The sequence below is a fragment of the Oncorhynchus masou genome, chromosome 27, assembly GCF_036934945.1.
Source record: "Oncorhynchus masou masou isolate Uvic2021 chromosome 27, UVic_Omas_1.1, whole genome shotgun sequence".
Taxonomy (NCBI): domain Eukaryota; kingdom Metazoa; phylum Chordata; class Actinopteri; order Salmoniformes; family Salmonidae; genus Oncorhynchus; species Oncorhynchus masou.
Genome location: NC_088238.1, coordinates 50,731,599 through 50,743,837, shown reverse-complemented (window position 1 = coordinate 50,743,837; position 12,239 = coordinate 50,731,599). Strand labels below are relative to the sequence as shown.

Sequence of the window (12,239 nt, the reverse complement as noted above, 5' to 3'; positions counted from 1 at the left end):
AGAGCTCGGACATCTCGAGAGACCTGAAAATAGCTGTGCAGCGATGCTCCCCATCCCAACCTGACAGAGCTTCAGAGGATCTGCAGAGAAGAATGGGAGAAACTACCCCAATACAGGTGTGCCAAGCTTGTAGCGTCATACCCAAGAAGACAAGGCTGTAATTGCTGCCAAAGGTGCTTCATAGTACTGAGTAAAGGGTCTGAATACTTATATAAATGTGATTATTATTATTTTTTGTATAAATTTGCAAAGAAATTCTAAAAACCATTTTTTTGCTTTGTCATTATGGAGTACTGTCGGTGGATTAAGGCTGTAACTTAAATTGTGGAAAATGTCAAGGGGTCTGAACGCTTTCCAAACACACTGTGATTCTAGAATCTGAGTGTTATATTTTAGTCTTTCGTACTGGTCCCGTGAGAATTGAACCCACAACCCTGGCGTTGCAAGGGCCATGCTGTACCAACTGGGCCACATGGGACCCTGATCAGGGGTGCGAAGGTGAACGGCAAGGCAATAAAGCGATAAAACTGCCCTTGCGGTCTCTGCCTGGCCGGCTCCCCTCTTTCCACTCGGATTCTCTTCCTCTGACCTTATTACGGGGGCTGACTCACTTGCTTACTAGTGCTCTTCCATGCTGCCCCTAGGAAGGGTGTGTCACTTGAGTGGTTTAAGTCACAAACGTGATGGTCAGAGACCATGGTCGTGTGGTGCCAGATCAACAACCTCTCCCTCAATGTGATCAAGACAAAGGAGATGATTGTGGACTACAGGAAAAGGAGGATTGAGCACGCCCCCATTCTCATCGATGGGGCTTTAGTGCAACATGTTGAGAGCTTCAAGATCCTTTGTGTCCACATCAACAACAAACTATCATGATCCAAACACACCAAGACAGTCGTGAAGAGGGCACAACAAAACCTATTCCCTCTCAGGAGACTGAAAAGATGTGTCATGGGTCCTCAGATCTTCAAAAGGTTCTACAGCTGCGCCATTGGTGGCATCCTGACTGGTTGCATCACTGCCTGGTATGGCAACTACTCAGCCTCCGACCGCAAGTCACCCCAAAGGGTAGTGCGTAGGCCCAGTACATCACTGGGGCTATACTCAGCCTCGTCTCAGGGTAGTAAGTTGGTGGTTTGTTCATATCCATATAGTGGTGTGGGGGCTGTGCTTTGGCAAAGTGGATGGGGTTATATCCTCAGTGTCACCCGACCCACCCGTCTCTAGTATCTATGCTGCAATAGTGTATGTGCCAGGGGACTGCGGTCAGTATTATATCTGGTGTCCTGTGTGAATTTAAGTTCTCCCTTCCTCTCCCCTCCCGGAGGACCTGAGCCCTAGTATTATGCCTCAGGTAAGACTGGCTGTCCCCAGTCCACCTCGTCATGCTGCTGCTCCAGTTTCAACTGGTCTGCCTGTGGCTAGGGAATCCTGACCTGGTCACTGAACGTGCTACCTTGTCCCGGACCTGCTGTTTTCAACTCTCTCTACCTGCGGTCTCAAACTCAATGCATGGCTATGAAAAGCCAACTGACATTTACTCCTGGGGGTACTGACCTGTTGCACCCTCTACAACCACTGATTATTATTATTTGACCCTGCTGGTTATCTATGAAGGTTCGAACATCTTGAAGAACAATATGGCCTTAAATGGCCATGTACTCTTATAATCCCCACCCGGCACAGTCAGAAGAGGTTCCTCTCTAGAGAGGAAGTTCCTCTCTAGGTTCCTGCCTTTCTAGAGTTTTTCCTAGCCACCGTCCTTCTACTATTGCATTGCTCCCCCTCTGGGGTTTTAGGCTGGAATTCTGTATAGCACTTTGTGACATCTGCTGATATAAAAAGGGCTTTATAAATACATTTGATTGATTGATCAACTGGTTCTGTGATGCTTATTACTAGAGAGAGAAGTGTATCTGTTCTACATGATGTTTCCAGTTTGAGTGATGAGATTAGTCAAGAGGCAGTTTTATCCTGAATAACTCATTTTTGTTGGTTCCCTATCCCAGCAGGCAAAACTGGTTGAATTATTTCAGTTCAACATAATGTAATTTCAACATGGTAACGATGTCCTTTCAACATTGCAATGACTTCATTTCCACCAGGTTTGCCCACTGAGCTGTTACTACAAGGTGTGCAGTAATCTCTTTACCGTTGCGGGCAAAGTTGGCAATGGCCAGTGCCCCTGCCAACTGCAGCTGGTGGTTGTGGGATGGTACCCAGGAAAGGACCCTGTCGAACACACTGCCCTTGCCCGCGTCAAACAGCTTCTGCATGGACTCATCTGAAGGGAGAGAGATGTGGATAGGCTGTCAACACAAAACACCTGACCACTGCACCAGAGGGGAGAGAGGCCATCAAAATGTCACAGCAGTTATTTACTCTAAAAATAAAAAAAATACACAGACCACACACAAATAATCATATATGTTTCTGGAAGAAAATGTTACAGGATAAATGTCCTACTTCTTGGCTTCAGTATAACAAAGTGGTGAGGGAAGATTGGAAGGCAAGTAGAATGCTATGTTTATGTTTTGAGGAACAGAAACGGGAATGGAAATGATCTGTACTGTTCCAGAACAGAACCGTTATTTTAAAAGCATACATTCCGGGCATTATTCTAAAAAAAATAGATAAAATAGGCCCCACAAAAACAAAGTACCTACGCAAGGCCCCTCACTGTCACTCATTAACTTACTCCAGTTTCTGTCTGCCAGCTGTAAATCTTTGCCAGTGTGTCGCGTGCACGTTTGTATGCTGCCTGCCTCTACTCCCTCCGAAACATAGGCTACTGATTATACGAGCGTATGGGGAGAGATTATTAATTTGAGAAGAATTAATTCACTTTTTCAAACGCTAGTACCGGATACTATAGTTATCACGTTTGATTTATTTAACTATAAAAAAAAAATAAAAAAAAAGGTACAACGTTTTAAATCTGGTGCTGCTCTGCACACCCAAATGTAGTTAACGAAGATTCAAATCAGGAAGGCTTGTCTGAATACTTGTCCAACTTCATTCAGTAAGCATAACATAATTCACTTTGTTTCCTAGTCTATGGGCCGAGTGGGAATAAATCACCAGCATAGAGTCTCGTTTCTTCTCCTCTCCTATAAGCCATGTGCGAAACATCATTCTCCTATTTACCTTATAGCCTAGAAGCACTCCCCCCCAAAAAATACACATTCCGCATGCTTGTCTATACAGAAAAATAAAATACTTCACCAGAAAGCATGACTTAGCCACAGAGGAATCGAGGATCATTAGCTGTGGACTGTTTCACAAGCTCGTAGGCCTATCAATGCCTATTTGAGAAGACCAGTATTTGGGCTGCGCGCGTGGCAATAGGACGAGCTGATTGAGTTGAGGCTGTTAGTGAAAAGCATCTAAAATGTGTGGAGTAGAATTCTAAAATGTTGAGACAAGATGGGGGAGGGGTGGGGCGACGATACAGGAGAGTCTTTCTCCAGAACAGAAGAAGCTGGCGATCTTGTAATTATTGACTTAAATTTTATCATTTTAAAATTCCGATTTTTATGATGAACAACATGGCAATGATTTTTCAGAAACTAAAAACGTTATTATTGAAATGAAACTGTTCCACAAAAATGTGCATATTAAAATCATAACTGGCATGCAGAATGGCAGAAAATGATAGGATCAATTGTAAGCTTCCACAAACCTGAAACTCACCGGCCGCCTATGAAGTCTGAAGCATTTTGAAAACAATTGTTTGAATCCTGAATGTTTTATTTGGTGGAGGCATGTCTAACACCTATGAGGCAGGCCTACCATCTAACAATCCTACCATTGAGACATGCCCCATAACACGAAAATAAAAACGTCAGGATTCATCCAATTAAGTAAGTTTTCAAAATGCATACTGCCTCCAGCTCACATTGTAAAGTGATTGGTGATGCACTAATAGCCTGCTGCCAGCACTTGAATGGTGTTGGATTCCAGCTCGAAATATACGTCATGTTATCATAGTAGAACTTATTGATTACTTTCCATGTAAAAGGAATGTAAAGTCAGCAAAAAAAAAAGAAACATCCCTTTTTCAGGACCCCGTCTTCAAGGTAATTTGTAAAAATCCAAATAACTTCAGACTAGAGGTCGACCGATTATGATTTTTCAACGCCAATACTGATTATTGGAGGACCATAAACGCCGATACCGATTAAAATCGGCCAATTTTTATTTTTAGCTTTGTAATAATGACAATTAAAACAATACTGAATGAACACTTAATTTAATATAATCCATCAATAAAATCAATTTAGCCTCAAGTAAATAATGAAACATGTTCAATTTGGTTTAAATGATGCAAAAACAGTAAGAAAAACAGAAGTAAAAGTGTAATATGTTCCATGTAAAATATGTACCATGTAAGAAAGCTAACGTTTCAGTTCCTTGCTCAGAACATGAGAAAATATGAAAGCTGGTGGTTCCTTTTAACATGAGTCTCCAATATTCCCAGGTAATAAGTTTTAGGTTGTAGTTATTATAGGAATGATAGGACTATTTCCCTCTATACCATATGTATTTCATTAACCTTTGACTATTGGATGTTCTAATAAGCACTTTAGTATTGCCAGTGTAACAGTATAGCTTCCGTCCCTCTCCTCGCTCCTCCCTGGGCTCGAACCAGGAACACATCGACAATTAGCGCGCGCTAACTAGCTAGCCATTTCACTTCAGTTACACGAGCCTCATCTCGGGAGTTGATAGGCTTGAAGTCATAAACAGCGCAATGCTTGAGGCACAACAAAGAGCTGCTGGCAAAACGCACGAAAGTGCTGTTTGAATGAATGTTTACGCGCCTGCTTCTGCCTACCACCGCTCAGTCAGATTATATACAACGCAGGACACGCTAGAAAATATCTAGTAACTAGTGATTATGATTGTTTTTTTATAAGATAAGTTTAATGCCAGCTAGCAACTTACCTTGGCTTTACTGCATTTGCGTAACTCCTTGTGGAGTGCAACGAGAGAGAGAGGCAGGTCGTTATTGCATTGGACTTGACTGTAAGGTTGCAAGATTGGATCCCCCGAGCTGACAAGGTGAAAATTTGTCGTTCTGCCCCTGAACGAGGCAGTTAACACACCATTCCTAGGCCGTCATTGAAAATAAGAATGTGTTCTTAACTGACTTGCCTAGTTAAATAAAGATTAAATAAAAGGTTTAAAAAATAATATATATATATTTTTTTTAATCGTCAAGTCGGTGCCCAAATATAACGATTTCCGATTGTTATGAAAACTTGAAATCGGCCCTAATTAAATCTGCCATTCCGATTGATCGGTCGACCTCTACTTCAGACCTTCATTGTAAAGGGTTCAAACACTGTTTCCCATGCTTGTTCAATGAACCCAAAACAAATGAAGATGCACATGTGCAACGGTCGTTAAGACACTAACTGCTTACAGACAGTAGACAATTAAGGTCAGTTATGAAAACTTAGGACACTAAGAGGCCTTTCTACTAACTCTGGAAACCACCAAAAGAAAGATGCCCAGGTTCCCTGCTCATTTGCATGAACGTGCCTTAGGCATGCTGCAAGGAGGCATGAGGACTGCAGATGTGGTCAGGGCAATAAATTGCAATGTCCGTACTCGCAGTAGCAGACCACGTGTAACACCTGCACAGGATCGGTACAGCCGAACATCACACCTGCGGGACAGGTACAGGATGGCAACAACTGCCCGAGTTACACCAGGAATGCACAATCCCTCCATCAGTGCTCAGACTGTCCACAATAGGCTGAGAGTGGCTGGACTGAGGGCTTGTAGACCTGTCGTAAGGCAGGTCCTCACCAGACATCACCGCCAACAACATTGACTATGGGCAAACCCACCGTCGCTGGACCAGACAGGACTGGCAAAAAGTGCTCTTCACTGACGAGTCAGGGTTTTGTTTCAGCAGGAGTGATGGTCGGATTCGTGTTTATCATCGAAGGAATGAGCATTACACCAAGGCCTGTACTCTGGAGCAGGATCGATTTGGAGGGTCCGTCATGGTCTGGGGCGGTGTGTCAAAGCGTCATCGGACTGAGCTTGTTGTCATTGCAGGCAATCTCAACGCTGTGCGTTACAGGGAAGACATACTCCTCCCTCATGTGGTACCCTTCCTGCAGGCTCATCCTGACAATGCCACCAGCCATACTGCTCGTTCTGCAAGACAGGAATGTCAATGTTCTGCCATGTCCAGCGAAGAGCCCGGATCTCAATCCCATTGAGCACGTCTGGAACCTGTTGGATCGGAGAGTGAGGGATAGAGCCATTCCCCCCAGAAATGTCCGAACTTGCAGGTGCCTTGGTGGAAGAGTGGGGTAACATCTCACAGCAAGAACTGGTAAATCTTGTGCAGTCCATGAGGAGATGCACTGCAGTACTTAATGCAGCTGGCGGCCACACCAGATACTGACTTACTTTTGATTTTGACCCCCCCCCCTTCTTTCAGGGACACATTATTCCATTTGTTAGTCACATGTATGTGGAACTTGTCCAGTTTATGTCTCAGTTGTTGAATCTTCTGTTCATACAAATATTTACACATGCTAATAAGTTTGCTGAAAATAAACAGTTGACAGTGAGAGGACATTTCTTTTTTTGCTGAGTTTATATGTTGGGGTCATTGAAGGGTGAAAAGGGACTTGGTGTATGTTTAGAAAGCATGTTTTACTCCAGCAACAATAACCTGTGGAGCAGCAGGAGAAATCCCGCTCAAAATAGGCTCTGTATGCTGTGCACGTAGGATAGTTGTGTTGGATAAATAAGATAAACGATGACTAACAGATACACAGGCCAATTTAAATTACACAAAATTATGCAATTGAACCTATAGGCCGATAAGCATGACAGTCAAATCCATTTCCATTGATTGGTATTTCCACCAATTAAAAAGCATTATTTTGCAATGCATTTTCCTTTCTCCCGGTAATTCTTTATAAAAAAATAAAATAAAAAAAACAATTCGGCTTTTCATAATATTTTTGGGCCAAAAGCCGGCAATTGCTGGCTAATGGAAATCGATGTTGGTTTGTGTGTGTGTGTGTAGTACCTCCCAAAAGCAGCAGCACCATCAGATCGGAGGCAGTCTTGAGCTGGGCCACATCCTCATCCCTCTCCCCATTCAAGGTGTGAGTCACCACATCTAACAGACACTCCACCAGGCCTGCATCCACCAACTGCAGCTTGATCACATCTGAGAGAGAGAGACAGTTACACAAAATTTGAAAATTACAGATTAACTATCAACAACTCCCACACCCCCCACTTTTGTTCCTTTAGACTTTGTCCACTGTCCAGACATGGATAATGATGGTTCAGTATACACCCAGTGTACAAAACATTAAGAACACCTGCTCTTTCAATGACAGACTGACCAGGTAAAAGCTATGGTCACTTGTTAAATCCACCAGATAAAGGGGAAGAGACAGGTAAAATAAGGATTTTTGTCTTGAGACAGTTGAGACGTGGATTGTGTATGCGTGCCATTCAGAGGGTGAATGGGCAAGACAAAATATTTAAGTGCCTTTGAATGGGGTATAGTAGTAGGTGTCAGGCGCCCTGGTTTGTGTCAAGTACTGCAACGCTGCAGGGTTTTTCACGCTCAACCGTTTCCTGTGTGTATCAAGAATGGTCAGCCAGCCAGAAGAGAGGACACAAAAAAATGATTCACTCTGGCAGGGAACTGATTACAGGAATACTTCATGTTGTAAGCGGAGACAGAGTGGGCGCAGTTAGACAGAAGCAAATATAAAAGGAAAAGGCTACATTTAGTTGTAAGACGTGAGCGCCCAGAGTCCGCAGCTGAACTGAAGTACTTCCATGCGATTTGCTGAACGAATGCAGCCCACTCAAGAACATGGCTATGAACTGGAAATCCTGTCTCACTTTTGTTGTTTCATTTCTGGTCTTCAAGTTTAGTAAGTCTAACAATTCAGTTATCTTCAATTCATATAATCTTACCAGTAATATAGACGGAGTGATTTTTTTTTTTTAAATGTTACTAAATATGCAGATGAGAACATCAAGTTTTATGTGGTCAATTATTTGCTCGGTCAAAGGTTTGTTTGAAAATAACAAAAGCGGTTTCGAGACACATTCAACACAGTAATGAATTGTCCATTTTGGATAAAAATGTTTGGACATAGCCCTATATCCAAACTCTGTCCTATTTGTCTATTTTCAAAAGGTACTGGATGCAGGTTTGTTTGTGCCATTTGTGCTCACCATCTAAAATGTCAAAGTACAGCACACAGTATGGTACTGTACAACTCAACCGACTATTTCTAAAAACCCCAGGAGTAAGAAATGGAACGGCACACTTCCTGAACCACCTAAATCTGGAGTGGCAGGTACCCACCTTACTGGTTAAGAGCGTTGGGACAGTAACTGAAAGGTCGCTGGTTCGAATCCCCAAGCCGACATGGTGAAAAATCTGCCGGTGTTCCCTTGAGAAAGGCACTTAAGGTTAATTGCTCCTGTAAGTCACTGGAGAAGAGTGTCGGCTAAATTACTCAAGTGTAAATCTTTCACAGAACAGCTTTGGCTCAGTGGATAATGCCTTTTATGAGAATGAGGTTCTATACAACCTATATTTTTCTGTCTTCGTAGCGGAGTTTGAGACCACTGTTCCCAGTAAGACGCAGCTTGCAATCCTGGGGCAACATATAGTCCTAGACTGCAGCTTCCCTGTGGACAAACAATGGGATCGAACGCAGTGCCAGATTGAATGGAAGTTAGACAAGGTGGTGGTCCACAGTTTCTACTCTGGTCAGGACCACCTGAACGACCAGAGCAGTCGCTATGTCAACAGAACCAGCCTGTACCACTCTGATATACAGAAGGGGAACGCTTCTCTCAGGCTGGAACATGCCACTCTGGGAGATGAGGGAAACTATACCTGCACTGTGCACACAGAAACGGGCCCAAAGAGGACATCTGTATTCCTTAAATTAGCAGGTAACACCCACATCTTTATTTCTGCTTTTTGGAACAAGGAATAAAATCATTTACTCCTAATTTGTAATTTGTTGAGAAACAATCAAGCACCTTGTATAAGAGATATTTATATATATGAGACTCATGATTTTGCACTCTTTACAAACATGTTATTCAGTAGAACATTTAGTTGCTTTAACAGCAATTTGTCTCCAATGAAGCCAATTGGGGTTGTTATGGTCACGCTCCCCTTCATATTCTTAGCAACTACACTTCTGCAGAAGGCATACAGTTAGTCATGATACTACTTTAACATCCAAGTCTATCATTGTTCTGTATAGCGTTCTACCCTGAGCCTCGCCTGAAGTTCTCAACCTCTGCCTGTGGCGTGGAGCTACTCTTGACCACCGAGGGGTACCCCCGACCCTCAGTGCAGTGGCTGACTGTGAGTGGCGAGGACGTCGGCGACGACACCGTCACACACCTCTCCCAGGACACACAGGGCCTATACACTGTTTCGAGCACAGTATCCCTGCAAGGAGCGGTCAATAAGACCCTGACGTTTGTCTTAAAGAACGAGGCCCTGGGACAGGAGATCAGGAGAAACGTCACACTTCTCTCAGGTAACTTAAAAAAGGACAAGGAAATATATTTATTTATACAGCAGTGCATTTGTTGTAAAGTGAAAATGAAAAGGTAGGTTGTCGTTAGTTTATACAGTGCCTTGCGAAAGTATTCGGCCCCCTTGAACTTTGCGACCTTTTGCCACATTTCAGGCTTCAAACATAAAGATATAAAACTGTATTTTTTTGTGAAGAATCAACAACAAGTGGGACACAATCATGAAGTGGAACGATATTTAATGGATATTTCAAACTTTTTTAACAAATCAAAAACTGAAAAATTGGGCGTGCAAAATGATTCAGCCCCTTTACTTTCAGTGCAGCAAACTCTCTCCAGAAGTTCAGTGAGGATCTCTGAATGATCCAATGTTGACCTAAATGACTAATGATGATACAAAAAGATTTCCCAAGCTTTAAACATCCCAAGGAGCACTGTGCAAGCGATAATATTGAAATGGAAGGAGTATCAGACCACTGCAAAATCTACCAAGACCTGGCCGTCCCTCTAAACTTTCAGCTCATACAAGGAGAAGACTGATCAGAGGTACAGCCAAGAGGCCCATGATCACTCTGGATGAACTGCAGAGATCTACAGCTGAGGTGGGAGACTCTGTCCATAGGACAACAATCAGTCGTATATAGCACAAGTCTGGCCTTTATGGAAGAGTGGCAAGAAGAAAGCCATTTCTTAAAGATATCCATAAAAAGTGTCATTTAAAGTTTGCCACAAGCCACCTGGGAGACACACCAAACATGTGGAAGAAGGTGCTCTGGTCAGATGAAACCAAAATTGAACTTTTTGGCAACAATGCAAAACGTTATGTTTGGCGTAAAAGCAACACAGCTCATCACCCTGAACACCTCATACCCACTGTCAAACATGGTGGTGGCAGCATCATGGTTTGGGCCTGCTTTTCTTCAGCAGGGACAGGGAAGATGGTTAAAATTGATGGGAAGATGGATGGAGCCAAATACAGGACCATTCAGGAAGAAAACCTGATGGAGTCTGCAAAAGACCTGAGACTGGGAGGGAGATTTGTCTTCCAACAAGACAATGATCCAAAACATAAAGCAAAATCTACAATGGAATGGTTCAAAAATAAACATATCCAGGTGTTAGAATGGCCAAGTCAAAGTCCAGACCTGAATCCAATCGAGAATCTGTGGAAAGAACTGAAAACTGCTGTTCACAAATGCTCTCCATCCAACCTCACTGAGCTCAAGCTGTTTTTCAAGGAGGAATGGGAAAAAATGTCAGTCTCTCGATGTGCAAAACTGATAGAGACATACCCCAAGCGACTTACAGCTGTAATCGCAGCAAAAGGTGGCGCTACAAAGTATTAATTTAAGGGGGCTGAATAATTTTGCACGCCCAATTTTTCAGTTTTTGACTTGTTAAAAAAGTTTGAATTATCCAATAAATGTCGTTCCACTTCACGATTGTGTCCCACTTGCTGAGTCTTCACAAAAAAATACAGTTTTATACCTTTATGTTTGAAGCCTGAAATGTGGCAAAAGGTCGCAAAGTTCAAGGGGGCCGAATACTTTCGCAAGGCACTGTATATTAAGTGAAACTGGAAGTAAGAGAGGCAGGCCTACGTAGATAATGTGTTGCAAAGCGAATCTGACTGTCTTTTCACTTTTTTTTAATAACAGGAAATAGTGTTGACATGTCACCTGGGGTTTACCAAGAGAGATGGTGGTTTGTTATTACTGTCCTGGCTGTGATGCTGAAATACTTGTGTAACTAAAATGTAACCATTTGTTGTTTTGCTTCTTGGACTAATTTGTAATGATGCACAATGCCACTAAGAAAATTGAATAAACTGTACAGAACACATCTGTAAATAAGTAAGTTTGTTATGCTGCATTTACAATTATGTAGATCTATGTACTGTATATTACAGGCATATGTCCTAACATCGGTAATACCCTCTTGAAACTAGGGGGCACTATTTTTTTTTATGTTTGGAAAAATATCGGCCCCAAAGTAAACCGCCTATTTCTCAGGACCAGATGCTAGAATATGGATATAATTGACAGCTTAGGATAGAAAACACTAAAGTTTCCAAAACTGTCAAAATATTGTCTGTGAGTATAACAGAACTGATATTGCAGGCGAAACCCTGAGGAAAATCCAATCAGAAAGTGCCTCTTATTTTGAAACCGTTGTATGCACCCCTATTGGCCATTGAAAGGGATTTCAACCAGATTCCTTTTTCTACGTATTCCCTAAGGTGTCTACAGCCTTTTGACGTAGTTTCACGCCTTAATGTTGAACAATGAGCGTAAACGACTACATTGCATAAGTGGCCAGCTGAGGGCTCTGAGTGATTCTTGCGTAAAAGACAGAGGTAGTCATTTTTCCTCTCGCTCCTACTGAAAAGCAAATTGTCCCGGTTGATATATTATCGAATAGATATTTGAAAAACAGAGGATTGATTATAAAAAGTTTGCCATGTTTCTGTCGATATTATGGACATAATTTGGAATTTGTTGGAATTTTTTATTTTTGTTGTCGTGACTCCTATTTCCGGTGGATTTCTCAACATAACGTGACCAATAAACAGCGATATTTTGGGTATAAAAATTATCTTTATGGAACAAAAGGAACATTTGCTGTCTAACTGGGAGTCTCGTCAGTGAAAACATCCATAGATCATCAAA

General features: G+C 42.3%; 2 protein-coding genes across 4 annotated transcripts in view; one reads left to right on the top strand and one right to left on the bottom strand.

Moving 5' to 3' along the window:
- The window catches only part of LOC135516354 (rap1 GTPase-GDP dissociation stimulator 1-like), a 55,060-nt gene that overhangs the window by 6,669 nt on the left and 36,152 nt on the right, over nucleotides 1-12,239 (bottom strand). For all 3 annotated transcript variants that reach the window (XM_064940609.1, XM_064940611.1, XM_064940610.1), the window contains 2 exons: nucleotides 7,064-7,207; nucleotides 2,153-2,284 (listed from right to left, as the gene is read on the bottom strand). In XM_064940609.1, coding sequence (XP_064796681.1) covers nucleotides 2,153-2,284; nucleotides 7,064-7,207 — 276 coding nt within the window. The remainder of the gene's footprint in view (nucleotides 1-2,152; nucleotides 2,285-7,063; nucleotides 7,208-12,239) is intronic.
- LOC135516356 (CD276 antigen-like) lies at nucleotides 7,726-11,410 on the top strand. Its single transcript, XM_064940614.1, has 4 exons — nucleotides 7,726-7,931; nucleotides 8,623-8,970; nucleotides 9,291-9,572; nucleotides 11,229-11,410. Exons 1-4 carry the CDS (start codon nucleotides 7,871-7,873, stop codon nucleotides 11,321-11,323), a joined length of 786 nt encoding a protein of 261 aa, XP_064796686.1. The 5' UTR covers nucleotides 7,726-7,870; the 3' UTR covers nucleotides 11,324-11,410.

Excerpts from the sequence above, each read along its gene's own strand:
- LOC135516356 (XM_064940614.1), top strand. The coding sequence starts at position 7,871 with ATGGCTATGAACTGGAAATCCTGTCTCACTTTTGTTGTTTCATTTCTG. Across the intron at positions 7,932-8,622 it reads ATTTCTGGTCTTCAAGTTTA|CGGAGTTTGAGACCACTGTT; the intron begins GTAAGTCTAACA and ends CTGTCTTCGTAG. Across the intron at positions 9,573-11,228 it reads AAACGTCACACTTCTCTCAG|GAAATAGTGTTGACATGTCA; the intron begins GTAACTTAAAAA and ends TTTTAATAACAG.